The sequence below is a fragment of the Diceros bicornis genome, chromosome 16 (genome assembly GCF_020826845.1).
Source record: "Diceros bicornis minor isolate mBicDic1 chromosome 16, mDicBic1.mat.cur, whole genome shotgun sequence".
NCBI classification, from domain to species: Eukaryota; Metazoa; Chordata; class Mammalia; order Perissodactyla; family Rhinocerotidae; genus Diceros; species Diceros bicornis.
The window spans coordinates 58,850,353-58,877,220 of record NC_080755.1 but is presented as its reverse complement, the minus strand read 5'-3'; the positions used below and the strand labels follow the sequence as shown (position 1 = coordinate 58,877,220).

The window sequence follows — 26,868 nt, the reverse complement described above, 5'->3', positions numbered from 1 at the left end:
ACCCTAACCACGTAGACAAAAAACAAGTATGCACAAGTCTATCAATTACTTAAACAAATCATTAATTTACTTGAGTACAATGGTTCTCTTATCAACTACACAGCAAATTATGTGGTTTACAACTTATTTTTTCTTGCAATTATTCTCTTTCAGCTTTACATGAAATGTATTCTGAAAGCTCCCTTTGCCTTTCAGAAATTTTACACCTTTTAGAACTAAAGTCGTTTTAAGTGATATTTAAATTGTCTTTACAATAATATGTAACATCTATTGGACAAAAAAAAAATGAAAGCCAAGAAGCTCATCAATTCAAGTATTGAGTGTCTGTAAGTTTCTTTCACTAATATTTCTAGTTAATGAAAATAATGTTCATGATATTTGAGAAAATACGAAAAAAAAGAATCTCAAGATTTCTGTATCTAAGGTCTCAATCATGAATTCAACATATTTTGTGAAACAATTACCGGTTTTGTAAGTGCTTGAGTTTAATTTCCAAGTTTTCATTTGTTTCTTTCTGTTCATCCAGAGATCTCTGGAGCTTATGGATCTGATTCAGGAAATCATCAAGCTGAAAGCAAAGTAGAAAATACTTGAGTTAAAATGACTGAAATGAAGAAATCCTTTTAAAAAAAAGCTCTATTTTTTGTATGTTACATTCTTGTCAGTAGCTCATGCATGAGTTTCTTTTGAATATATGCATGAATATATGGGAATTTTCAATAATAGAATTAATGCATATATTCAATAATAAAATAAATATCTACATGGACTCTACAACACTTGACAAACTCTTTTCTAGCTAGGCATTCTTCCCCCACTCTTACCCTTGCCTCCTCTACCTATGTAAGTCACTCTACTGGAACTTGTGCTTATTATTCCCATGATTTTGAAAATATATAGTTCTAGCATGTATATATGTATGTGTTTGTGTATATGTGTTTATATATTTAAACATAGCATATATATGTATATACACATATATGCATATATGTATGCTGCGTATATATATAATATATTGGAGCAAATTTAAATATTCTTTAAAATCTACCGTTTTCTTTTAGTTGTTTTTAACTTAAAAAAATGGGTATTGTGCTGTATGTAATCTTCTGACACTTGCTTTCTTAATAATTGCTAAGATTCATCTATGTTGGTGTCTCACTTTAGTCTATGTGTTATATTTTACATTATGGCATTGCATGAATATGCCATATTATACCACACTCCTCTCCATGAGTATTAGATCTTTTGCAGCCTTGTGCTGTTCTGAACAGTGAGGTTTACTAACTTACCTCTCAAAGGTAATTAGAAGGGATCTTGTCTGAGCACATCTTCACCAACACGATGTTGTGAGATATTAAAACTTATGTCAATCCCTGATTAATAATTATGTTCAATACCTGCTTATATTTTTATTGGCTTAATGTTTTTGTTCTTTTGTGCATATTCAGATCTGCCTATTATTCTATTTGGAGCTTTTCCTTTTCTTTTCTATCTGTACACATTTATGTTATAATTTTGATACTAATCCTTTGTCAGTTATAAGTATTTCCAGTATATTCATCAAGTATATTTCAAGTTTATAACTTATTTTTCCATTTTATTTAAGAGATTTTTGGATGAATAATAGTCATTTTATTAAATAAAATTTATCAATATTTTCTCTTACAGCTGGGATGTATTAATAATGCTGAAAAAATAACTCCCTACTCAACATTTAGAGAAATATTAATCTGTATTTTCAACTAAAATTTGTTAAAGTCTTGCATTTTTCCTATAAGTCCTTGATCAAGCTGGAGTTAATTTTTATACCTAATGTGAGGTAGATATCCAACTTTATTTTTTATATATAGAAACACATTTTAACAGGTGCATACATTGAATAAACTGTTTTCCCTATTGATCTGACATATCATATCTGTCATATATAAAAATTGTATATATTCTATGTATAAAGTTTTTTTTACAAAGTCTGATTATAGGTCCTATTTTGAAGGTTAATTTATCTGACCTTTCACACTGTGAATTACTAGAGCCTTCATCATAAATCCTGATATATAATAGGATGAGCTCCCTTCTCCCAGCTATATCAAAGAAATATCAAAAATATTCTTGATTCTTCATAATTTTAGAAGCAGTTTAGTAAATTTCATGAGGAACTCTATTTGTATTTAGCCTGGAATTTTATTAGTTCTATAGAATACTTTAAGTATATTTGACATCATTTCAATTGTTAATATTTTGTCCACGAACATGGTATATTTTAAATTTTTTTAGGTCAATCTTAAAGTCTCTCAATTATTATAATTTATTCATTAGAATTTTTGCACCACATTTTATTAGATTTATTTCTTGGAATTTTATATTTTGTTATTAAAAGGGATATTTTAAAATTGTTTTTCCAAATTTTGTTTTATATGTATAGTAATTAAGTTGTCTTATTAATTGATCTATTATTTCACAAAACTTACATCTTGCTGAACACTCTTTATAGTCCTAAAAATTAGTCTATATTTTCCTTTTTTTCTGATTGACATAATTATTTTAAAATAAATTCTATTTTATTTTGAAATATTACTTTAAGCTTTGAAATCAAACAATTAGAAATTGAAATCAAACAATTGAAATCAAAAAATTACAGTTTGTGATTTGCATCTTAGAGTAAGTTTCTTATCCACAGTGAGTCTCAAATTCCTGATCTTTAAAATGGTTGTAATAATAGCACTTATTTTACAGGCTTGCTGAGAAGATGAAGTAAGATAATACATATAGAGCACATTGTGTGGTACTGGGTATGTAGTAAGAATCCAATATATGTTAACTAATCTAAACTTGTTTTATTAGAAGGATAATTAGGATTAGAGTCTAGAGTACTTCTGAGTACTGCAATTGAGTGATGCTTGGCTAAACAGTGATGGCATCATCATGACTCGGGAATGCTAATGCAGTTAAATGAACACATACACCTAAAATGTGGAGGTCACTTTAAAGGCAGAATATTCAGCAAGGCAAAAGTAGAGAGAGCAACACTTAATCTAAGGTGATGACTGGAATGTAACAGAAATGGTAGAACCAGAAGTTAGACATTTTCAGCAAGTGCTGTGCACATGAGGATCTAATCTTACTGAAATAATATTTTCTCTCTATATTAAGTTGAAATGTGCAAGCCTTGTGAGTTGGAGTAGCATGAACCTGTCTACAAGACGCTCCTTCAACTCTTGGTTATAGACAATATCAAGTTTCTGGAAATTCGAGTTTAAGCAACGGACCCTAGCATACTCTGAACAAGCTGAGGTCTTGGTTTTGAACTGCCTTTGTTAGGAAAAAATATCTTCCTCAAGTATTATTAATTGTGTTCCTCCAATTTAACCATTAAATATTTTTAAAATGTTTTAATTAAGTTGCCAGATTGTTTTCTTCTTAGCCTGAGGGGAGGTTCCGTGTTCCTTAGGTTTAGATAGTTTTACTGTCCTCTCTTCCTCACAATAATTTCTAGCAACCATATCCCTCCAACTGAATATTTAAAAATCTCATGGAAATTTCCATGCATATGCAGCTTCAAGACAAAAATTTTGCCTCTCCAAGCAGATCGTTGCCCTATGGCACTATAGTAAAATAAAGTTAATAATTTTAGTTTTTAATAAAATCATAAGGTAATCAAACCTTCCTTATTATATATTATGTATGTCAAACTGCTGCATCAAAGATGAAACCCAATCCCAATTCTCTGATCCCTAGGCCAGTGTTATTCAAGTGAAATCACTTTAAATGTTAGAATTATATAGAGTTGAGTTCGTGATGTTAGTTTCCAGGGAGAAAAAAGCTATTTTTCTTCTTACCTTCATGGAGTAATACCATTCTATAAACCCTTTTCATCAATTATTTGTGCCCATGGAATGAACATTTTATTAAAGTATATCAAAACTTAACATCCAAATATTATTAATTTTATTTCTGAATTTCAAATATTCAGACATTTTTAGTAATACTCACATTTTATAGATATCCACAATTCTAAAGTCTACATACACCTAATAGAATTATTTTTATATACATTATCCAAGTTTACTTTCTTTCCATAAAAGTTTTCCCTTGTCAAACTTGTACAGGTCTTTGTAGACCTCAATTTTCTTAGTTTCTACTTTATATAGATAAATGTTGAATTAGAAATCTTCTACATTTCTCCAGTTCTAATTTTTGCTGCATTTGTTCATGCAGTATAACATGTATTTGTTAATATCAGGCTTATGTTGCATTTTAATCATTACATATTACCTGAAGTTAATTATTCAAGTCAATAGACAAAGAGTTGTCTATTTTTAGATAGATGTTACAAAAGTATTAGAATATAATTATACCCTATATGTTATTTAAAAGTTCTTATAAAATTCCATTAGGCTAAGTATACAGACTATTTTTTGCTTCTTTGGATATCGTCTTGCATATTTTCATTATTTGGGGAGGAATCAGAATGCTCATTTATGCCTTATTAAAGATTAATTTTCAGTAAGATTTTAATTCTGTTATATACGATCAACATAAAAATTAGAACAATAAAGCTAATAATAATGTTTGAATAATATCATTCTGGAACCTCAGATTATTTCACATTTTCATCTTTTTTTCCTAAATATCTACTTGGAAAAACCTCACATTTAGCATTACAGTGCCAGCTCCAAGGATAGTTCCTAAATAACTTAATTATCAATGAGATATGTTATCTTTTAAACTTTTCTCTTCAATTTATAAATTTTCAAGTTCTATTCTATCATTTTGGATTTTAACATAAAAATACCAGTTTGGGATATATGGTAACCACTTGAGAAGCTTAATCACAGACAGGTATTACTAGATATTTAATGAATATTTTGGTCCAACTATATGAAAAGCAGTGGAGTTTGAATAGAGTACGATACTTAAAATAAGTAAAAGTTATTATATTCAAAATTGGAGTAATTGGAATAAATAAATTTTAATGCATTTTGGAAATGTATAACTTCATTTTTTTTTTACTCATCATGTCCTCGAGTATCTGTGAAACATCAGAAACATATAAAAACTTTGTGTACAAATATTTTTCATTACATTCATGAAAAATTCAAATTGACCTGAATGGTTATTAAAAGTATTGAGTTTAATTATAATGCATCACTCTGATAGAACATTCTGCAGACATTAAAATGTTTATTTAGATTTCATAATGCTATTTTATGTTATTTAAGTTGAGAAAAAAATCTCACAATATTGTAAGTAATGCATTACATTTCTTATATAAAATTATACATTAATTAAATTAGAAAAAACAAAAATAATACCAAAATACTGGTAGGGGTGTTTAGACGTTTTGATATTTTCTAAATCTGTGTCAAGCTTTTACAAAATTTACAATAAAAAATAAACGAACTTTTAAATAAACTTGAAGGAATAAGTGCAATGCCAAGTGCCCAAAGTGTAATCCAGGCGTTCACAATCTCTCATCTGGCTGCCTCCAAGACTGGGCTAAAATGCAATTCTGACCATATTGCCCACCTGACAAACCCCTCAATAGGCCCCAGTGCCTACCAGGCGAATCTCATGGCCAGATTATCATGCAAGCCCGCCTCTAATTTCCTCTCTCATGTTACCTCTACAGGGTAATCCAGATTTCGTTGTACTATCCAGCAACCCTGAACATTTTATAATTCGCAGCACTCAGCAGAGTGGGTTTGGTGGTGGTGGTGTTCATTTTATTTTTTCTTTCCGCATGCCTTTGCTCACATTTTACCTTCTCCCTGGAATGGACCATCGCCCTAGTCCTAAAATCCTTCAAAACAGGCTTCTTAAACTCTAACATTCTTATGAATCACCTTAGGATTTTAGTGCAAATAATGATTCAGTTGGTCTCAGGTGGGTCTCAAGATTTTTGCATTTTGTCAAGTTCCCAGGTGATACTGATGCTGCTGGTACTTGGAACACACTGTGAGTAGAAGTCAGTACAGTGACCCTGGCCTGAACAAAGTAGCTTTCCTTAGATACTCCATTATACTGTTGCTTACCTTTATCCCTTAACTTATCGCACTAAACTATTTATAATAGTTGTTTTCTGTCTCTATCTCTCATAGACTGTGGGCTTCTCAACAGTGCTGTAGTCATATATTCTGTGTGCGTGTGTATATATGTGTATGTATGTATGTCTATGTGTGTATATATATGTGTGTGTGCACGCGCGCATGTGTGTATATATAAACTTTAATTTACCCTGCCCCCACTTGTGCACCAGATCCCATCCTCTTTCACCTACTCAAGGACATACATAGTTTCATCAATATGCAACGCTCTCGCATATATCATCTAGTTTCTTTCGCTATTTGATCATCATTTGATCAAGGGCTTTGTACTGACTGTTCCCTCTGCCTGGAACCCTCTTTCAACAAATATCTGAGTAATTAAATCTTTATAACATCTTTCATATATTTACTCAAATCTGAAGCCAGACACCACATTTAATACTACAACCTGTCCCCAAGCAAGAGCGCTGATTTTTTTTTTTCCTGATATGGTTTATATGTTAATTATCTCAGTCTCTTTCTGCTGGAATGCAAATCCCATGCAGAAAGGATACTCATTTTATTCATGTATGTATTTCAAGTGCTTGGAATAGTGCTTGCATGTTAAAAAAAAAAAGATTAAATGGATGCTGGATAGGCTAAAGCAACAGACGCCCTTCCACTTTTGTTAAAAGTCTTTGCCAAGAAAGTAGACTATAATGTGAAAAATTTTATATCAATAGTATCCTAAAACTTTTGTATGCCAGATAAATCCAATTCAATATTTACTGTAAGTAGAGAATAATTGCTTTGTTCCTGTTGCTACTCTGGTAAGGCCCCAAGCAGTCTGGCTGAAATCTGGGTAGATTCCCAAAAATTTATGATTCAAGAAAAACATATTCAAACCATATCTTATAATCTGATCAAATTGGCAATAAAATAAGGTCCTAGCTATAGTCAAAGCCTTGTGATATGGAGACAATAACTTCAGCTGAAAAGCGGTTGTAATTCTTGGAATCATCCCCTGAATGACTAAATTCTATCATTGAAAAGAAAGGAAAATCAAATGAAACTCAGAAAAGACTAGAAAAAGGAAAGCCTGGTAGATGCTGCAGACAATAGCACATAAATCTGATTTTTTTTGTATTATAAATCTTTATCTGAATCTAAATGGAAACTGTTGATAATCAGTTTTGATACATCTTTCCATGAGCAACGGAACAGGACCCATTCCTGTCACAGAAATTGAAGTGACATGTTGAGCGTCGGGTATTCTGGCAAGTCCTTCTGGCCAATCTGCTCCAACTCTGCTCCAGGCATCCACAGTGGGGTGTCATTATAATCTCTCCAGCTTGGAATTTGATTAAGATAATGAGGAATGATGGCACAAATTCAGATGTGTCCTGTTCACAAATTCCCTAAGCCCAACTCATGTGATGAAGAGCCTTTGTAAGGAATGAGTGGGTGTGACAACTTGCTGACTTCAAATAATTAACAGACTAAATTTTGTACAGATACTTATAATTGGAACTGAAATATTATGAACCATTTTATTAAAGATTATACCACAATATGCTCTTCACCTGAAAAAAAATTAGCAAAATCAATAAGAACATTTTATTAAAACTTCTTGGTGATCTCTGACAGAAAGAGCCTGCATTTTGAGAAATTTGCTAACAATATAGGTTATGTTACATGATTCTACTTATTTTTCAACGTCATAATCAATTTTAAGTCTTTAAATACAATATCTTTATTATTACCTAAAAGGAAATTATTGGATGTTAAATTCAGTGATTCCAAGTAATTATTACTAAAGTATTCAAAATTAAAATGTGATCTCATTTTAACAGAATAGAAAATGTTTTGTGGTCTTTTAACCCATGATGATGATAGGTGTGATTTACCAGAATTATTTATGAGTTTCTTTACTGATCTTCTTTTTTTATACATATGTCATTGAATTTCACAGGATTCTCAAGCTTTCATGAAACTGGCTACTAAATTTCCACTAAGTCCTTTCCATTTAAAGTAAGTAGCTTCATCGTCTACTGGACAATTTTTAAAATGTTTAAGAAATATTAAACAGCTAGCACTGGATAAAGGTATTGCTGAAGTAATTTATTGACCTTTGATGTCTATAAACTAACTTTTCTAATAAACTAAGGTAACAGTGCAGTTGTTGTAGATATAGGGTTAATGAAACTAATATGCGTATATCTCAGCTGAATAACTCAATCTGTGAATTAAATTCTACAGAGAAGAAGGTATAATGTTTACTTATAAGTGAATTGGTTTAATTGAGTAGTTTTATATAGAATGACACAAGGTTCAGATTTGAGAGATTCCCATTTTAAGGAACTATATTTTTGGAAACCTGGAGACAGTTTTCTCTAAGTGGACCTTACAGTGAATGGAATGATAAAAATTACATTCCCAGTGATTTGAACCAATTATTTCCCCAAAGGCTTTATTGTCATCTTAGTGACAAAAAGCCAGAATAACTTCCCAAGTGGCTTTGTGCATTAGTGCCAGTGTTTCTTTTTCTTTGGGAATACATGTGGGTAAATCCATGATAAAGCTCAACATTCTTAACCTAAAAAAAAGTAAGCATGAAAACAAGAATAGGAAAAGAAAAACAAATTTGGAGAACCGACACTTCCTGATTTTAATACTTACTAGAAAGCTATAGTAATCAAAATAATGTTTTATTGGAAGAGGATAGACATTTAGGTTCATGGAATGAAATTGAGTTCAGAGTCCAGAAAGAAATTCTTACATATACAGTCAACTGGATTTTGACATGGGTACCAAGATATTTCAATGGGGAAAGAATAATTTTTTCAACAAATAGTTCTGGGACAACTAGATATTCACAAGCAAGACAATGAAATGGAACTCCTACATCACCTCATTTATAAAAATTAACTCAAAATGGATCATAGACCTAAATATAAGAGCTAAAATCATAAAATTCTTAGAAGAAAACATGGGACTAAATCTTCATGGCATTGAAGTAGGTGATTTTTTTATATACAACACCGAAAGCACGAGCAGCAAAAGAAAAAAATAAATAAACAAATTAGACTTCATCAAAATTATTTTTTAAACTTTTAGACTTCAAATAAAACTATCCAGAAGTTGAAAAGACAATCTACATAATGAGAAAAAATATTTGCAAATCATGTATCTGAGAAGGGATGTGCATCTAGAATATACAAAAAACACAACACAATAATTAAAAAAAAACCAATTAAAAAATGGGCAAAGGCTCTGAATAAATATTTTTCCCAAGAAAATATACCACTAGCCAAGTAGTACATAAAAACATGATCAGTATCATTAGTCATTAGTGTATTTCAAATCAAAACCACAATGAGATATCACTTCTCCTCTATGAAGATGGCTATAATCAAAAAGATGGATTCTAGTGCTGGTAAAAATGTGGAGAAATTGGAATGCTTTAAAATGTATTAACCTAGATAATCTTATTGCTTATAAGAATGTAAAATGGTGCAGCCACTTTGGAAAGTAGTTTGGCAGTCCTTAAAGTGTAAACAGAGAGTTACCATATGATCCAGCAATTCCAAGGGAAATAAAAACATAATCTACACAAAAACTTGTACATGAATGTTCACAGTAGCATGATTCATAATAGCCAAAAAGTAGAAACAACCCAAATACCTATAAACTGAAGAGTGACAAAAAAATTGTGGTATATGCATACAATGGAATATTATTTGGCCATAAAAAGAATGAAGAATTGATCCATGCTACAATGTAGACGAACCTTGAAAACATTATACTAAGTGAAAGAAGCCAGTCACAAAAGGCCATATATTCTATGATTCCATTTATATGAAATGTCCAAAATAGGTAAATCCATAGGGATAGAAAGTAGATCAGTGGTTGCCAGGGGCTTATGGGTAAGGGAGAACAGGGAATGACAGCTAATGGATATGTAGTTTCTTTGGGGGATGATGAAAATGTTTTAAAATTAGAGTGTAGTTGTTGTACAAATCTATGATTTTACTAAAAACCATTGAATTAAACACTTTCAATGGGTGAGTTTTATGGTATGTGAATTATATCTCAAAGTTGTTAAAATAAACAAATAATAAAAGCAAATACAACGTGCATTTCAGTTGGCGTAATATTTATATATTAAGCCAAATCAAAATTAATTCTAGGATATCTACAAAAGAATTAAGTCAATTGAATATATCCAGTGATTTCAAAGTTCTTAGGATTATCTAAAATAATTGCATCACTTGAATCTAGACTATTTCATTGCTTTATATCTATATAAAGAACTTTATAGTATTCTTTAAGAATTGGATGGATAAATGGACATTAATGCCTTAATAAGTCTAAAAAGTATTGACATGCTTTAAAATGTATTAACCTAGATAGTCTTGTGATTATTCATACTTATATACAAAGCATTCTATTAAACAGTTTATTCCAGCTCAGAGCTATTTTCCCTTTCTTTTCTCTTTTCAATAAATTAAACCAGCATCATGGCCAGTGGGAATTAAGCACTTGACATCCAACAATGCTGATGATTCTTAATTTATACTCTGAGGGACTAATACTGAGAATTTGTTCAGGGTACCATAGCAACTGAAGAATGAAAGTGATAATATCATGTGGCAAATTTGTAGCTGAGAGAACACTTCAGGATTCCATTGGATCACCTGGGCAGCAATATTACAAGTGTTTATGATGTGGCATCTTTATAAGGGACACTGAATTGGTGTTAATTTTATCCAAATTAAAGACAACTATGGAGTATCTCTTTCCATGATGAGTAGAATATTCTCATCAAGATGTGTGACAAAATGTTAAGAGTATTTAATTTGTAACCAGTATCTCATAAGGGTTTTGATATAGATCTTTATTAAAACTGACTTCAAGTTGCATTAACCTGAGTAATATGCTAAAGTGTTTGTACAGAGAATAACAATACGTTGTCTGACATCAAAGGAAGACAAAACATTGTCAGATAATATTAATTTTCATGACAACAGCCCTTGTATTTGATCATCTCATGATATATGTTTCCCACTTTTCTCTTTGAGAAGCTAAACAGTAGAGAATGCTAATAAAGTACCAAGGGAATGAACATTCCTTCCTTCCCTATTTTATTTTACTCAATTAACATACAACAGATGTCTCCTTTCAGTAGGAAGCTTTTTAAGAACACTGGGCTGTGTGCCTCTTTGCCTTTGGATATTGGAATGAATTCCAGCACCATGAAACTCAATGAAAGAAATGAAATTGCCATTTTTGTCCCAACTTTCAATCTGCTTTCAGATGTTATGAACCATCAGGCTTAATCTCCAACTAATGTTGAATATAGATATAAAAATCCAGTTATTCCTCCTTATTATTTTAACCAAAAAAAAAAAGGAAATTACAGAAATATCAGTTAACGAAAGGCAAAGATGAAATGCGATTAAAATTATAAAACTCTCTTAAAAGAATTTAAACGTTAAGAACAAGAGAATTCAGTGCAAAACTACTCAGTTTTACTAATTATAACATGATTTGGAAACTCTTCCTCAGAGCTCTGTACTCTAGTAGAGTACAGCCCAGTTAGTAAGACAGGGCCTGCCACACCACAGGCCATCTACACAGGTGACAATCTTTTAGTGAGTCAGAGAAATCTGTTTCCACAAAGATCAGGTGAAACCTTCAAAAACACAGGAAATGGCAGTTATTATTAAGAGCCTCGTGACCTGCATCCAAAAAAACAAAAATGAAGGAAAAACAAACTGGGAACTAATGGGATATTTAAAAACTGGTAAGTACTCTTGCTTAATTGATTACAACTAAGGTTCAAACTATTATTAAAACAAAAATTAGAGCCAGCCCTGATGGCCTAGTGGTTAAAGTTCGGCATACTCCACTTTGGTGGCACGGGGTTCAGTTCCCCAGCGGGAACTACACCACTTGTCTGTCAGTAGCCATGCTGTGGCGGCTCACACAGAAGAACTAGAAGGACTTACAACTAGAATATACAACTATGTAGTGGTGCTTTGGGGAGGAAAAAAAAGGAGAGGAAGATTAGCAAGAGATGTTAGCTCAGGGCGAATCTTTCCCAGCAGAAAAAAAAAAAAGAGAGAGACAGAGAATTGAATAAAAAGTATTATTAAAAAAATTAGATATCCAAAATTAGAAAGAAAAGTAATGATATAAAATTCAAGAAAAAGATAAGTAGAAAAGAAAAAAAAAGTCTTCAAAAGGTGTTTTATAAATAGGCAGACTACAAGAAGTAATACAGTAAGAAAGACAAATTATGTGAAGGGGAAATAAGTGATATTACGATTGGTTTATAAATCAAAGGACTAATGCTTAATTTCCCACACAGAAAAAGTAGGACATTACAATCTAGTATTTGATTTTTTTTTTTTCATTTAGAAGAGAACCTCTAGGTCTCTAAAAAGGACTATAATGATAAGAAGGATAATATATGATAAACAAAAAGAATTATCTTCCTCTACAATACAAATACCTTTCCAGATTATAATTTCCAAAAATGACAGAAGCATATGCAGGGGAAATTATTTATTCTGCAACTTCTCCTTCCCCGAGATAGAAAATAAGACAAAACAAAGTAAATCCTTAAATAAGTTTCAAATAGAAAACCTTACAGTAAAATATATACTCTTCCATGTAAAAATAAGACACTTACGGATTTGGATATGAACTTTTGCATATATAACCTATCAGCATGGTTATTGGCCACATTCTTATAGAACTTTCAAACAGCCAGATTTCTAAAAATGTTTCTGAAACAGAAATGGGCACCTTATTATTTTTTGAATTATTTTTAAGCTTCTGATTTCCAAACTTCCTGCATTTGTACACTATAATTTTAGTTATTTTGTAACTGGACCAACAGCCACATCTTTCCAGACATCTCTGCACCAAGTAACTTTGACTAATTTCCTCTGAATAATTTTGATGACTATTATGTTAAATAATCAGCATTTATAGAAATAGCTGAATTGCTTAATATAAGAGAAAAAAGGGAGTTAACTGGCACATTAGGATAAGTGTTTAAAATATAGTAAAAATACTTAAATGTTTTATTTTACATATTTCCTATCAAAAGTGTTTATGATCAAATTGCATTTTTCCATATCTCTACTGTTAAGCTCTTTTAAATAATAGCCAGGAATGGTAAATGGAAATGTAGTCATGATTTATACAATTTGTACAGTATAAAAATATAAAGAAAACATTTCTTCCACTAAATAGTAAGTAAAATACAGCTGGAACACTCTTAGTTTAATTTAATTGCAATGCACCACTTCCAGTCACAGCATTAGTAATATTACAAAAGTCAAAGGGGACACATTAGTGCTGATGGAATAAAGATAAATAACTAATATCTAAAGAACATTCCTTAAAATAGAATTCCAATTCTGTAATATGAAAACTAATGAGAAGATAGTAAGCATTCTTTCACTAGAGTAAGATTCAGATTCTAAAGTTTCAAAATATTTCTTTGCACCTTTCTTTGAACATAATTGTTGCCTGTCCTCTGAGCCACTGGAACCAACTGTAAACAGTTTTATCTGCCATTTATTTTGTATAATCAATACAAAATCAATATAGTGAAAAAGGTAAAAAAATCTTAAAATTATTATGAACGTAGTTTTGACCTCACAGACCACACCTGGAAGCTGTGTAACCCAGCAGCTCTCCAGCCACGAGGCAAGCAGCAGAGTTGATTGCCCCCATAGCAGAGCCAACGGCCCTGTTCAGCCGGGGAACTTGAGTCACAAGCTGGCTTGAGTCAAGACCACAAAAAAAAAAAAAAAACATTAGCAGCCTTGGAGCTTCTTCTCCCGCTGTACCCAGGAAAGGGAACTAGTTCATAGCCCCACTTATTGCTGAATACAGCCTTCAGCCTGTCTGACCAGGGAACCTTACCAGAGCACACAAGAAGCTGCATAGCCCATCCAACAGCCCTGTTTACAGGGACACTGGAACAGAGAGCACAGTCACGGCTTCCCCCATCTGCAGAGAAAAACCAGTGGCCTCACCTGACCAAGATATTCAGTGCACTCTCTTCCCTGATTTGGGTCCCCAAACAACAAGCTGTGCAGGCCCTGGGACCTGTCCTGCTGTCCTGCCAGGGCAGGGAGGCTCATTCATAGCCCTGCCTACTGCTGAGTAGAGTCCCTAGTGCTGACCATCTAGTAAGACTGACCAGAGCATCCAGGTAACTATGAAGACCATCCTACAGCCTCACTTGGTCAGGGAACCAAGCTAGCAGTCCTATCCAGCTGTTCTCAGCCAGTGGAACCCCCTACTCCTGACCTTAGAGCTCGAAGAGTTGCCTAGCCCCAAATAGACCCTAATAGCAGGCCACACCAGCCCAAAGATGTTATCAGCAGATATATCCAGAAACCCAAACTGAGCTGACTGGTGAAGAACTGTCTCTGCCAAAGTGAAACTACAAAGTCTGGAAGAAGAGACCACTTACTCAAATGCACAGTTACCAATGTAGGCAATCAAGGATCAGGAACAACCAGGTAAATATGACACCACCAAAGGAAACTAATCAAGCTCTAATAACTGATGCTAAAGAAATGGAGATCTATAAACTGGTAGACAAAGAATTCAGAATAATCCTCTCAAAGAAGTCTAGTGAAGAACAAGAACACAAAAAAATTAGGAAAACAATACATGAAGAAAATAAGTTCAAAAAAGCAATTGAAACCATAAAAACAAAAACAAAAACAAAAAACAACCCAGAAATCCTAGAGCTGAATCAAACAATAACTGAGTTGAGTTTCAAAATAAACTCAACCATGCAGCAGAAAGAATCTGCAACCTGGAAGACAGGACATTTCAAACTATACAGTAAGAGGAGCATAAAGAAAAAGGAATGAAAAACAGTGAAGAAAGCCTATGGGAATTACAGAACACAATGAAAAGAAACAATATTCATATTATGAAAATTCCAGAAGGAGAAGAGAAAGAAAAGAGGACAGAAAGTATATTTAAAGCAATAATGGCTGAAAACTTCCCTGGGGAGAGAAATATATACCTAAATCCAAGAGGCCCAAAGATCCCCAAATAGGTTGAAACCAAATATGATTACACTGAGACACATTATAATTGTCAAAAGTCAAAGACAAAGAAAGGATTTTAAAAGCAGCAAGAGGAGAGAGAAGTTATATACAAGGGAACCCCCATAAGAGTGTCAGTGGATTTCTCAACAGAAACTTTTCAGTCCAGAAGAGAATGGGATGACATGTTAAAAACGTTGAAAGAAAAAAACTGTCAAACAAGAATACTATACCCAATAAAGCTGTCCTTCAGAAATGAAAGAGGGATAAAGACTTTCTAGAACAAACAAAAGCTAACGAAGTTCATCACTCCTAGCATGCCTTACAAGAAATGCTACAGGGAATTCTATGAATGGAAATAAAAGGATGCTAATTACCGTCATAAAAACATAAGAAGGCAGTGGAAAACACACTGGTAATGGTAAATATATAGTCAAATTTGGATTCTGTAATATGATAATGGTGGTGAATAATTCACCTACAACTCTAGTTTATAATTCAACATAGCAAAAATAACTGTAACTATAATAATCTGTCGTTAGTTACACAATATAAAAAAATATGTAAATTGGAACATCAATAACCTAAAATGTGAGGAGGGAGGAGAAGTAAAAGTGTAAAGCTTAGTAATTATATTGAAGTTAAGTTGTTATTCATTTAAAATAGGATGTTATAATTTTAAGATGTTTTATGTAAGCGTAATGGTAACTATAAGAGGAAAACCTGTGGTAATTACATGAAAGAACATAATACAGGGGGCAAAGAATACTGATACCAAAAGACATAAAAACACAAAAAATGACAGCAGGATAAGAAACAAGGTACAATAGATCTACAAAACAACCAAAAACCAATTAAGAAAATGGTCATAGTAAGTCTTTCCATATCTATAATTACTTTAAATGTAAACAGATTAAATTCACCAATCAAGAGACATAGAATGGCTGAACCAGATCCAATAATACGCTGCCTACGAGAGACTCACTTTAGCCTTAAAGACACACATAGGCTGAGAGTGAAGGGATGGAAAAAGATATTTAAAGAAAATGGTAACCAAAAAGAAAAAAAAGAAAAAGCAGGGGTAGCTATACTTATATCAGATAAAATAGACTTTAAATTAAAAATGGTAAAAAGAGACAAAGACCGTCATTATACACTGATAAAGGAGTCAATACATCAAAAAGATATAATAATTGAAATATTTATGGGCCCAACATTGGAGCACCTAAATACATAAAGCAAAAGCAGAGCTAAAAGAAGAAAACAACAACAATACAATTAACAGTTGGGGACTATAATACCCCATTCTCAACAATGAATAGATCATCTAGACAGAAAATTAATAAGGAAACAGCAGATTTGAACACCATAGACCAAACGGATGTAACAGACATATACAGAACATTTTTTCTAACAGCAGAATACACATTCTTCTCAAGTGCACATGGAACATTTTCTAGGATAGACCATATGTTAGGCCACAAAACAAGCCTTAGCAAATTCAAGAAGATTAAAATCATACCAAGTATCTTCTCTGACCACAATGGTATGAAACTAGAAATCAATAACAAGAGGAAAATTGGAAAATCCATGAATACGTAGAAATTAAAAAAAAAACTCTCCTAAACAACCAATGGGTCAAAGAAGAAATTAAAGGGGAAATAAAAAAGTGTCTTGAGAAAAATAAAAATGGAAAAACATACCAAAATGTATGGGATGCAGCAAAAGCAGTTCTAAGGCATAAATTCATAGCAATAAACACCTACAATAAGAAGCAAGAAGCAGTGCACCCAGTGGTCTTGCAGATCTGTCTCTTGCTTCAACAGCTTTTGGATGGAAAAGACCCAACGACACCCCTGCTTTCAGCTCTGACCACCTTCCAACCTCCTTTCCAATTGCAACCTCCAGAACCATCTCCTCAGCCATCCTCTGCCTCAGGAACAGCCAATATCATTTTTTGAGCTTAGCTCCTTATCGCCAATCAACCATGAGCTCCCAGATTCATCACAATTATTTCACTGAGGTGGAGGCTATTGTCAACCATCTGGTCAACCTGTATCTGTGGGCCTCTTAGATCCCTTTCTGGGCTTCTATTTTGACCATGATGATGTGGTTCTGGAAGGCATGGGCCACTTCTTCCTCGAGTTGACTGAGGAGAACCGCGAGGGCCCTGAGCATTACTTGAAGATGCAAAACCAGTTTGGTGGTTCTGCCCTCTTCCAGGACACGCAGCAGCTGTCCCCAGATAAGTGGGGTAAAACCCTGGATTCCATGGAAGCTGCCATGGTCCTGGACAAGAATATCTGAAGGTTCTTTTGGATCTGTGTGCCCTGGGTTCTGCCCAGCAGACTCCCATCTCTGTGATTTCCTGGAGGGCTACATCCTAGATGAGGAGGTGAAACTCATTAAGAAGATGGGTGACCACCTAACTAACCTCCACAGGCTAACTCATTCCCCAGGCTGGGCTGGGCAAGTATCTCTTTGAAAGGCTCATCCTCAAACACGACTGGGAGGCTCTAGAGCCCCACAGCCTTTGCAGGACCCCTCTGGCATCCCCCTGGTGTCAGAGCTTCTGCCTGAGCCTTTCTCTGAAGCCACTAGATAGCTTTTTAACCATCCTAGAATCCTCTCTCAAGCCATGGACCAAATGAAAACAATAAAGCTATTGTTAGCAAAAAGACGAAATGAAGAAAGATCCCAGATAAACAACCTGACTCTGTGCCTTAAGAAAGTAGAAAAAGAAGAACAAACTGAGCACAAAGGTAGTACAAGGAAGGAAATAATAAAGATTGGAACAAAAATAAATGAAATAGAGAACAAGAAAACAATAGAAAAGTTTAGCCAAACTAAGAGTTGGTTCTTGGAAAAAGATAAACAAAATTGACAATCCTCTAGCCAGGCTAAGGAAAAAAGAGAGGACCCAAATCAACAAAATTATAAATGAAAAAGGACACATTACATCTGATACCACAGAAATGCAAAGGAGCATAGGAGGCTACTATGAACAACTATACACAAAGAAAATGGACAACAGAGAAGAAACAGAAAAATTCTTAGAAACATACAAATTACCAAGACTGAATTAGGAATAAACAGGAAGTCTGAATAGACCAATTCCTAGTAAGGAGATTGGATCAGTAATCAAAATCTCCCAATGAAGAAAAGCCAGGTATCAGATGGCTTCACTGGTGAATTTTACCAAACATTTAAAGAAGAATCCTCAGGAATCCTTCTCAAACTCTCAAAAAAAATTGAAGAGAAGGGAACACTCCCAAACTCATTTTACGAGGTCAGCATCATCTTGATACCAAAGCAAGAAAAGAACACTACCAAAAAAGAAAACTATAGACCAATATCCCTGATGAATATAGATGCAAAAATTCTCAATAAAATACTAGCAAACTGAATTTAGCAGCACTTTATTTATTTATTTATTTATTTTTGTGAGAAAGATCAGCTCTGAGCTAACATCTGCCAATCCTCCTCTTTTTGCTGAATAAAAGTGGCCCTGGGCTAACATCCATGCCCATCTTCCTCCAATTTATATGGGACGCCGCCACAGCATGGCTTGACAAGCAGTGCGTCGGTGCGCGCCTGGGATCCGAACCCTGGGCTGCCGCAGCGGAGTGCACCCACTTAACCACTACGTCACCGGGCCAGCCCCTAGCAGCACTTTAAAAGAATCATTCATTATGATCAAGGGGGATTTATACCTATTATGCAAGGATGATTCAACAGACACAAATCAATCAATGTGATACATCACATTAATAGAGTGAAAGAAAAAATCATATGTCTTCAATAGATGCAGAAAAAGCATTTGACAAAATTCAATATCTATATGATTAAAAACTCTTAAATTAGGTATAGAAGGAACGTACCTCAACATAATAGAGGTCATATATTAAAAGCCCACAGCTAACAACATTCTCAATGGTGAAAGGTTGAAAATTTTTCCTTTAAGATCAGGAACAAGACAAGGGTGCCCACTCTCAGAATTCCTATTCAACACAGTACTGGAAATCTTTGCCAGAGCAATCAGGCAAGAAAAAGAAATACAGGGCATCAAAATTGGAAAGGAAGAAGTAAAACTATCTCTATTTGCAGATAACATAATTTTATATATAGAAAATCCTAAAGACTCCACAAAAAAACTGTTAGATCTAATCAACAAATTCAGTAAAGTTGCAGGATACAAAATTAACATACAAAAATCAGTAGCTTTTCTATATACTCAATGAATAATCTGAAAAAGAAATAAAGAAAATGGTCCCACTTATAATAGCATCAAAAACAATAAAATACTTGTGAATAAACTTAACCAAGGAAGTGAAAGATCTTTACTCTGAAAACTCCAAGATAGTGATGAAAGAAATCAAAACCAAAAATAAATGGAAAGGTATACCTTCATGGATTGGAAGAATTAATGTCGTTAGAATGTCCATACTACTAAAAGCCATCTATAGGTTCAATGCAATCCCTGTCAAGAGTCTAATGTTATTTTTCACAGAAATGCTAAAAAACAATCCTAAAATTTATATGGAACCACAAAAGACCTCAAATAGCCAAAGCAATCCTGAGAAAGAAGAACAAAGCTGGAAGCATCACACTTTTGATTTCAAGCCATACTATAAAGCTATAATAATCAAAACAGTATGGTGCTGACATAAAAACAAATAGATCAGTGAAACAGAATTGAAAGCCCAGAAATAAACCCAAGCATATATAGTCAACTAATATTTGACAAGAGAGCTAAGAATACTCAATGGAGAAAAGACAGTCTCTTCAATAAATGGTGCTGGGAAAATTAGATATTTGCATGTAAATAAATGAAACTAGACCCTATCTTACACCATTCACAAAAATTTACTCAAAATGTATTAAAGACTTAAATGTAAGACCTGAAACCATGAAATTCGTAGAAGAAAACATAGGAAAAAAGCTCCTTGACATAAATCTTGGTCATGATTTTTTTGGATGTGACACCTAAAGCACCAGCAACAAAATGAAAAATAAACAAGTAGGACTACATCAAACTGAAAAGCTTCTGCACAGCAAAGGAAACAATCAAAAAAGTGAAAAGATAACCTACGGAATGGGAAAAAATATTTGCAAACCATATATCTGATAAGGAGTTAATATCAAAAATATATAAAGAACCCTCCAAAATCAATAGCAAAAAAACCCAAATAATCCAATTAAAAAATGGGCAGGCTCAGCCCAGTGGGGTAGCAAAGTGCGTGCATTCTGCTTCAGCAGCCCAGGGTTTGCAGGTTCGGATCCCGGGCACGCACTGACGCACCACTCATCAAGCCATGCTGTGGCAGCATCCCATATAAAGTAGAGGAGGATGGGCATGGATGTTATCCCAGAGCCAGTCTTCCTCAGCAAAAAGAGGAAGATTGGCATCAGATTGGCATCAGCTCAGGGCTGATCTTCCTCACAAAAAAAAAAGAAAAAAAGGGCAAAAGACCTGAATAGATATTTCTCCAAAAAAGATATATGAAAGACCAACAGGTACATGAAGAGATGCTCAGCATCACTAGTCATTAAGGAAATGCAAAACCACAATGAGATATCACCTTAAGCCTTTTAGAATCGCTAGCATCAAAAAGACGAGAGATAACAAGTGTTGGAGAGGAAGTGGAGAAAAGGAAACCCTTGTACATTGTTGGTGGAATTGTCAACTGGTGCAGCCACTATGAAAACAGTAGGGAGGATCCTCAAAAAATTAAAAATAGAACTACCATATGATCCAGCAATTCCACTTCGAGGATTATATCCAAAGGAAATAAAAACACTAACTCCCAAAGGTATCTCCACCCACATGCTCATAGCAACATTATTTACTATAGCTAAGACATAGAAACAACCTAAGTGTCCATCAATGGATAAATGGATAAAGAAGTGACACAAACACACACACGAATATTATTCCGCCATAAAAAATGAGGAAATCCTGCCATTTGTGACATCATGGATGAACCTCGAGGGTATTACACTGAGTAAGATAAGTCAGACAGAGAACGACAAATACTGCATGATCTCACTTATATGTGGAATCTAAAAATAAACAAGAAACCAAACTCACAGAAAAAGGGGTCAGACTTGTGGTTACCAGAGGTAGGGGGTGGGAGGAGAAGGAATGGGAGAAACGTGGTCAAAAGGTACAAACTTCCAGTTACAAGATAAATAAGTACTAAGGATGTAATGTACAGCATGATGACTATGGTTAACACTGTTGTATGATATAGATGAAAATTAAGAGAGTAATCCTAAGAGTTAACAACACAAGGAAAAAATAAATTATTTTCCTTTTCTTTTTTTGCTTTCTCTTTTTATTGTATCTAATGAGATGATGGATACTAACCAAACTTATAGCAGTAATCATTTTGCAATATATGTAAGTCAAACCATTAAGCCATACTCCTTAAACTTATACAGTGATGTATATCAATTATATCTTAATAAAACTGGGAACAAAAAGAATAAACTAGGTGCTAAAATCTCAGAGTGATGGAGACTGACCAGAGTTGCGTAAATGACAGCAATGAGGAAGGGTAGTGAGTGCCATATCCATCTATCTATCTATCTATCTATCTATCTATCTATCTATCTATCTATCTATCATCTATCTATCTGTCTATCTATCTATCTATCTATCTATCTATCTGTCAGCTATATATCATCTATCTGTCTATCTATCTATCTATCTATCTATCTATCTATCTATCTATCTATCTATCTATCTATGTAGAGAGAAGGACAAAGGTCTGGAGGTCGACAAGAGTAGATGAATAGCAAGGAGGTCACCCACTTCACCTCCAGGTCCAGGGACACAAGGGGCTTGGGAAACAAGACTGTCATCACTGAGGGGTGGTAACCAGCCATATCTCTGACCAGCCCAGAATAATTCTGTGGTTTCCCACTCCCTCCAAACAAGGTTTAAATTCTGTAACACAGTTTTCAAGATCTTATGTTTCCTGTCCTAGGTTACTTTTCCAAATTCTCTCCACACTACCCACCACAATCAGCAGATTTCAGTTGCACTGAATCTCATTCACTTCTTCACACTTGTCAACCACTCTTTCACCTTTTAGCCTTCACAGATGCTATTCCTTCTACCCATTCCCTTCATTCCCCCTTGTCCTGGCTAAATGTTAACTCCTATTTATTCTTAAATTTTCAGTTTTTTCCTCAGTTTCTTATGTTTCTTCCAAGAAGCTTTCTGACTAGACTAAGCTAGCTGTCCCTAGTTCCCCCAATATGGTATTGGTTCAACATATATTTGAGTGTCTACTAAGTGCCATTCACTGATGTTGCATTTTTATACAATCATTGTAGCATTACTACCTAATTAAGGACCTAGCACTTGGCAAGAACTCAGTACACAATATCCTTCCATTCACAAATTTGTGTGTAGGATGAATGATACAATTCACTTATTGATATTTTATGTAGTAACCACTGGTTAACTGCCAATCACGGCAATATCACAAATATTGCTTAAGGAAAAAGAAATTCTATCTTTCTGTCTATGGAATAGTTTTATTATGAAGCAGTTTTAGTTTGCCTAAAACTTAAAAAAAGGTTACCTTCTCCATCAACATGTCAATAATCTAAAATATCGCTGATGTCATAATACGTAAAACCAAACATTAAACAAGATTTTAAACTGTCAGAGCTTTAAAGTGAAAATGTTCCAAATGATTTGCACCTGGACATAGCGTGCAAATCCATTAAAATGAATCTTTCCTGTTGCATCTGGAAAATTGCATTTCTAAAAGAAAAGAAAAGGTACGTGCTTATTTTATGCCCATTGAAAAATTTGAAAATGTGCTTTACTTTGTTTTATGATTTATTAGAGTTGGAAAACTATTTTGATAAAGAAGCAGAATTGTTGCCATAGAATCATGGATATGAAAATCACCTGCTGAGCTCGTATAAACCATCACATGGCCTCAAGGAAGGAGTCCCCCAGTCCACCTCTAATGAAAGAACACTCTTCTTAAAGATCTTGTCAGCCCTGTTTAACATCTACAAGGGGACATTACAAAACGGACCTCTGTGAAGACGATGTCTTTTAAAGTTTGACAAGTACGCGTTTAAATTATATTAGCCTTGAATAAAACTCCTAAAGAACAGTGCTGGAGGTGAAAGTTGAGCCTCATCTAATCCTACTCCATCAATTCTCCACTGAGGAAGGTGAGAAACAGACAGACTGAGTCATTTCTCCAACATTACCCAGCAAGCTGGGTAGGACCGTCCCAGACCACTTTCCGATACCTTCCTACCTATGCTTGTTTGTATTGTACATTTGGATGCTTACTTCTTCTATGAATCTATTGCCCTTTCCTAGAACATAAGTTCTTAGAGAATTGGGACTTCAGATAGATTTCTCTGCTGAATACAAAGGAGACAAAATAACAGACAAATACACAGCAGAAAAAAATAAATGACATAATTGTTTGAGGTGTAACCATGGAGACCTTAACGAATTCTCAGTCTCTGCCTCTTTCTTCTCCCACCTCCAGAATTATCACATGTCCATATCTATTTTCTAGAGCTTTTCCTGACTTTAGTGAGGAAAATTTTTAAGCCCAAGTTTAGCACTCTGGGACTATTGCTGATCATCTGTCTTTAGGCTGAGCCTTGGAATACCATGTTTTGTTTCATTCTGAGAGCAAGACATTACCTATCTCCCAGCTTGCAGACTAGATTCGTCTCTTGATACACTGCAAGTATCCCAGTTCCTTTCACTGAGACCCTGAGGGAATCACAACAGTCTTCTTAGAACCCCATCTGAATGGCTGTAAGAGAGTTTTATGATGGATGGTGATGATTGGACTACCAACTCCTGGATTCTTTAGAATCATGCCTACAAGACCCATTTTGGAGCTCTCTTGCATAGACTGCCTACCAAAATGGTTTCAGTCTCGATTTCACACCCTGGCCCTGTCTTACCTCCATCCTAGCCTATAGATCGAGTTCTGGATCCCAGCTCTCTCACACAGCTCTGTCCTATTGTTAATACAGTCATGGCCCGTTGCATTCTGAAATATGATTATCACCTCTGGAACATACAGTTAGACATTCAATGGACTAATTTAACTCTTAAAAAGTGGTTCCTTCCAATCAAATGTGCTATTACCAAGTAGTGACAATTACATTTTTCCCTTTCCTAAGCTAATCAGCTTCTTGAAACAAAAAAATCAGAACTTTGGTGTGCTTTATTATTTATAACTTTCACCAAAAATAAAATATTTTCTGCTTATTAAAGCAATAAAACGTGTAGATATAGTGAGAACACAGATTTTACATCATTAAGAGATGACTACAAAAGCAAATGGCATATACACTCATGTAGAAGCTTACTTGCTCTCAACACTGCCGAACCTTAACAGCACTGAAAACCCAAAGCCACAGTGTTTGTCTTTCTTGGCCTTAACATAGGTGCCAGAGTCTCTCACGGCATCTTGCCTCTGAGCTCTGGATCCAGTTTCTTCAACTCTACTTCCTACCGAACAACATGATCCCCTTGCTCTCTAAAGGAGTCTTTTGCTGTGGTTTTATGGTTTCTGCCAATGTCTTTGTCTAATTCTATTCTGTTTCTTTAAAACAAATGAGCGTACATACGTGCTTTGACAATGATATTCATCTACTCTAAGTTGCTGGATCTTTTCTCTTTTCACACTATTAGGATTTATCTTTATATGTCAGTACTTTCTTTCTGTACAAGCCAGATTACCTATTTACAACTCCTCTAATAAGATTTATCTTCTCCCTTTTCTGTTCCCTTTGGTGTTCATTCGTGAGAAATTGGCTTCTACTCCAACAATAATACTCCATCTTACCTCCTGCAAGAGGTGAGAGCCTCAATCTCATATCCGTGTCACAAATCCTTGAAATTTCCTCCACCCTACCCTGACCACCTCACACACTTGTTTTCCCTGCACCTGGCTTCTGGGTCTAGGACATTTCACTGATGACTTCAGGTAGTTATGCTCAGGTCTGGCCTTCGGCAAGCTCAGATCCAGTCGTGCCTTGACTCTTCCAATCCAAGAACGACTCTCCTGACCCTTGCTGCTCTGCCCCCATTTTCTAGGACATCTACTCTGAGGATTTGGAATTCCCTTAATTATAAGACCCGTAGAAGGTAGAGGACATCCTACAACAGATATCCAAATTTTTCCTAATGATGACAGCTGTACTTATTTTCCATGTACTTTAACTTTGTTCCTACACACCTGATAAGGTGATAGACAAAAAAAAATACCTAACTACTTTTACTCTATATGAAGTAACGTATGTTAATTTAACAGACTTAATATCTATTCTCTTTCCTCTAAGTGTATTTTTCAACAGTTGGTTTATGTTCGTTTCCACTTCAGACCCTGGATAGTAGTTTTTTTAGACTGTAATTAGGGTGCATACTATCTATAATTCTATACTATTTTCAATGCTTACTTTGGTGGTAGAGGTGAAGAAGAATTAAACAACATTCTAAACCTAAAGTGTCATTTTATTGTATTTACTTTATTTCCATGGCAACTGATAGCAATATAACAAAACCACTTTTTTCCATGACAATTTGGTCTGATTGTGTAAGTAGTTTAAAATAATATTTATCTTATCAATATGTACTATTTAAAAATATTAATATAAACCTCATAAGAACTATATAATATTTAGTCAATACTTCAAAAATATTTGAGTTTTTCTTAAAATTCTCTGTGTTACCGACTGATACAAGGGAAACCAAATACAGTCATCCCTTGGAATCCATGGAGGATTGGTTCCAGGAGTATCTCCCCATCCCCCTGGTGGGTGTCAAAATCCCAGGACGCTCAAGTCCCTTAGTCAGCTCTTGGCATCCACAGAATCTGCGGTTGGTTGAATCCGCGGTGCAGAACCTGAGGATACAGATGGCCAATTGTACTTATAAATGTTTACTGTGGAAAACATGCATCATATGCTTGTAACTATTATTCTGATATTTTTATTCAAATATAATTAGTCAAATTTGTACATATTTTAAAAGTATAACATTAGGTATATTTATTCATCTTGAATCAAAAACCCTACTTATTTTTCCTCCCCAAAAAAGAAAAGTAGACCTATTTTTACAATATTTCCTGAAAATTTGTGCCAACATAAATTTTAGTCTTGCATTTATAGTCGTTAAGTGTGAAATGCATCAAATTATAAATAAAATTTTAAATATGTCTAATTGTGTGTGGTTTATATTTTATTATTTGATTTTTCAACTACAGCAGAGCCACACAAATGAATAGTTATAGATCTGGCATATATATTTTTTTTAATTTCAAAAGTTTTCAGTTTTATTGTAGCAGAATGGAGAAATGACTCGTCTAAGAATTTCATAGCCTTAGAGCTCTGAGTGTCTATATAAGTAGTCACTCCTTTTTTAACAGTTCCAGTTTGAGGAACCCTAAAAAAAAAATAATTTAACTTTCCACATTACAGTAGCTCCCCCATATTCAGGGGATAGGAATTTAACTTTTCACATTACGGTAGTTCCGCATTATTCAGAGGATAGGTTCCAAGGCCCCCAGTGGGTGCCTGAAAATGCAGATAGTACTGAATCCTACATACACTATGTTTTTTCCTATACGTACATATATATGATAAAGTTTAATTTATAAATTAGGCACAGTAAGAGATTAATAATAACTAATAATAAAATAGAAGAATTATAACCATATACTGTGATAAAAGTTACCATAGATCTTAGC

The 26,868-nt window shown here is 34.1% G+C and overlaps 1 protein-coding gene across 1 annotated transcript in view; it reads right to left on the bottom strand.

The window, feature by feature from the left end:
* Positions 1–460: 460 nt before the first annotated feature.
* The window catches only part of CCDC102B (coiled-coil domain containing 102B), a 201,112-nt gene continuing 174,704 nt past the window's right edge, over positions 461–26,868 (bottom strand). The window contains exon 7 of the mRNA XM_058556612.1: positions 461–568. Coding sequence (XP_058412595.1) covers positions 461–568 — 108 coding nt within the window. The remainder of the gene's footprint in view (positions 569–26,868) is intronic.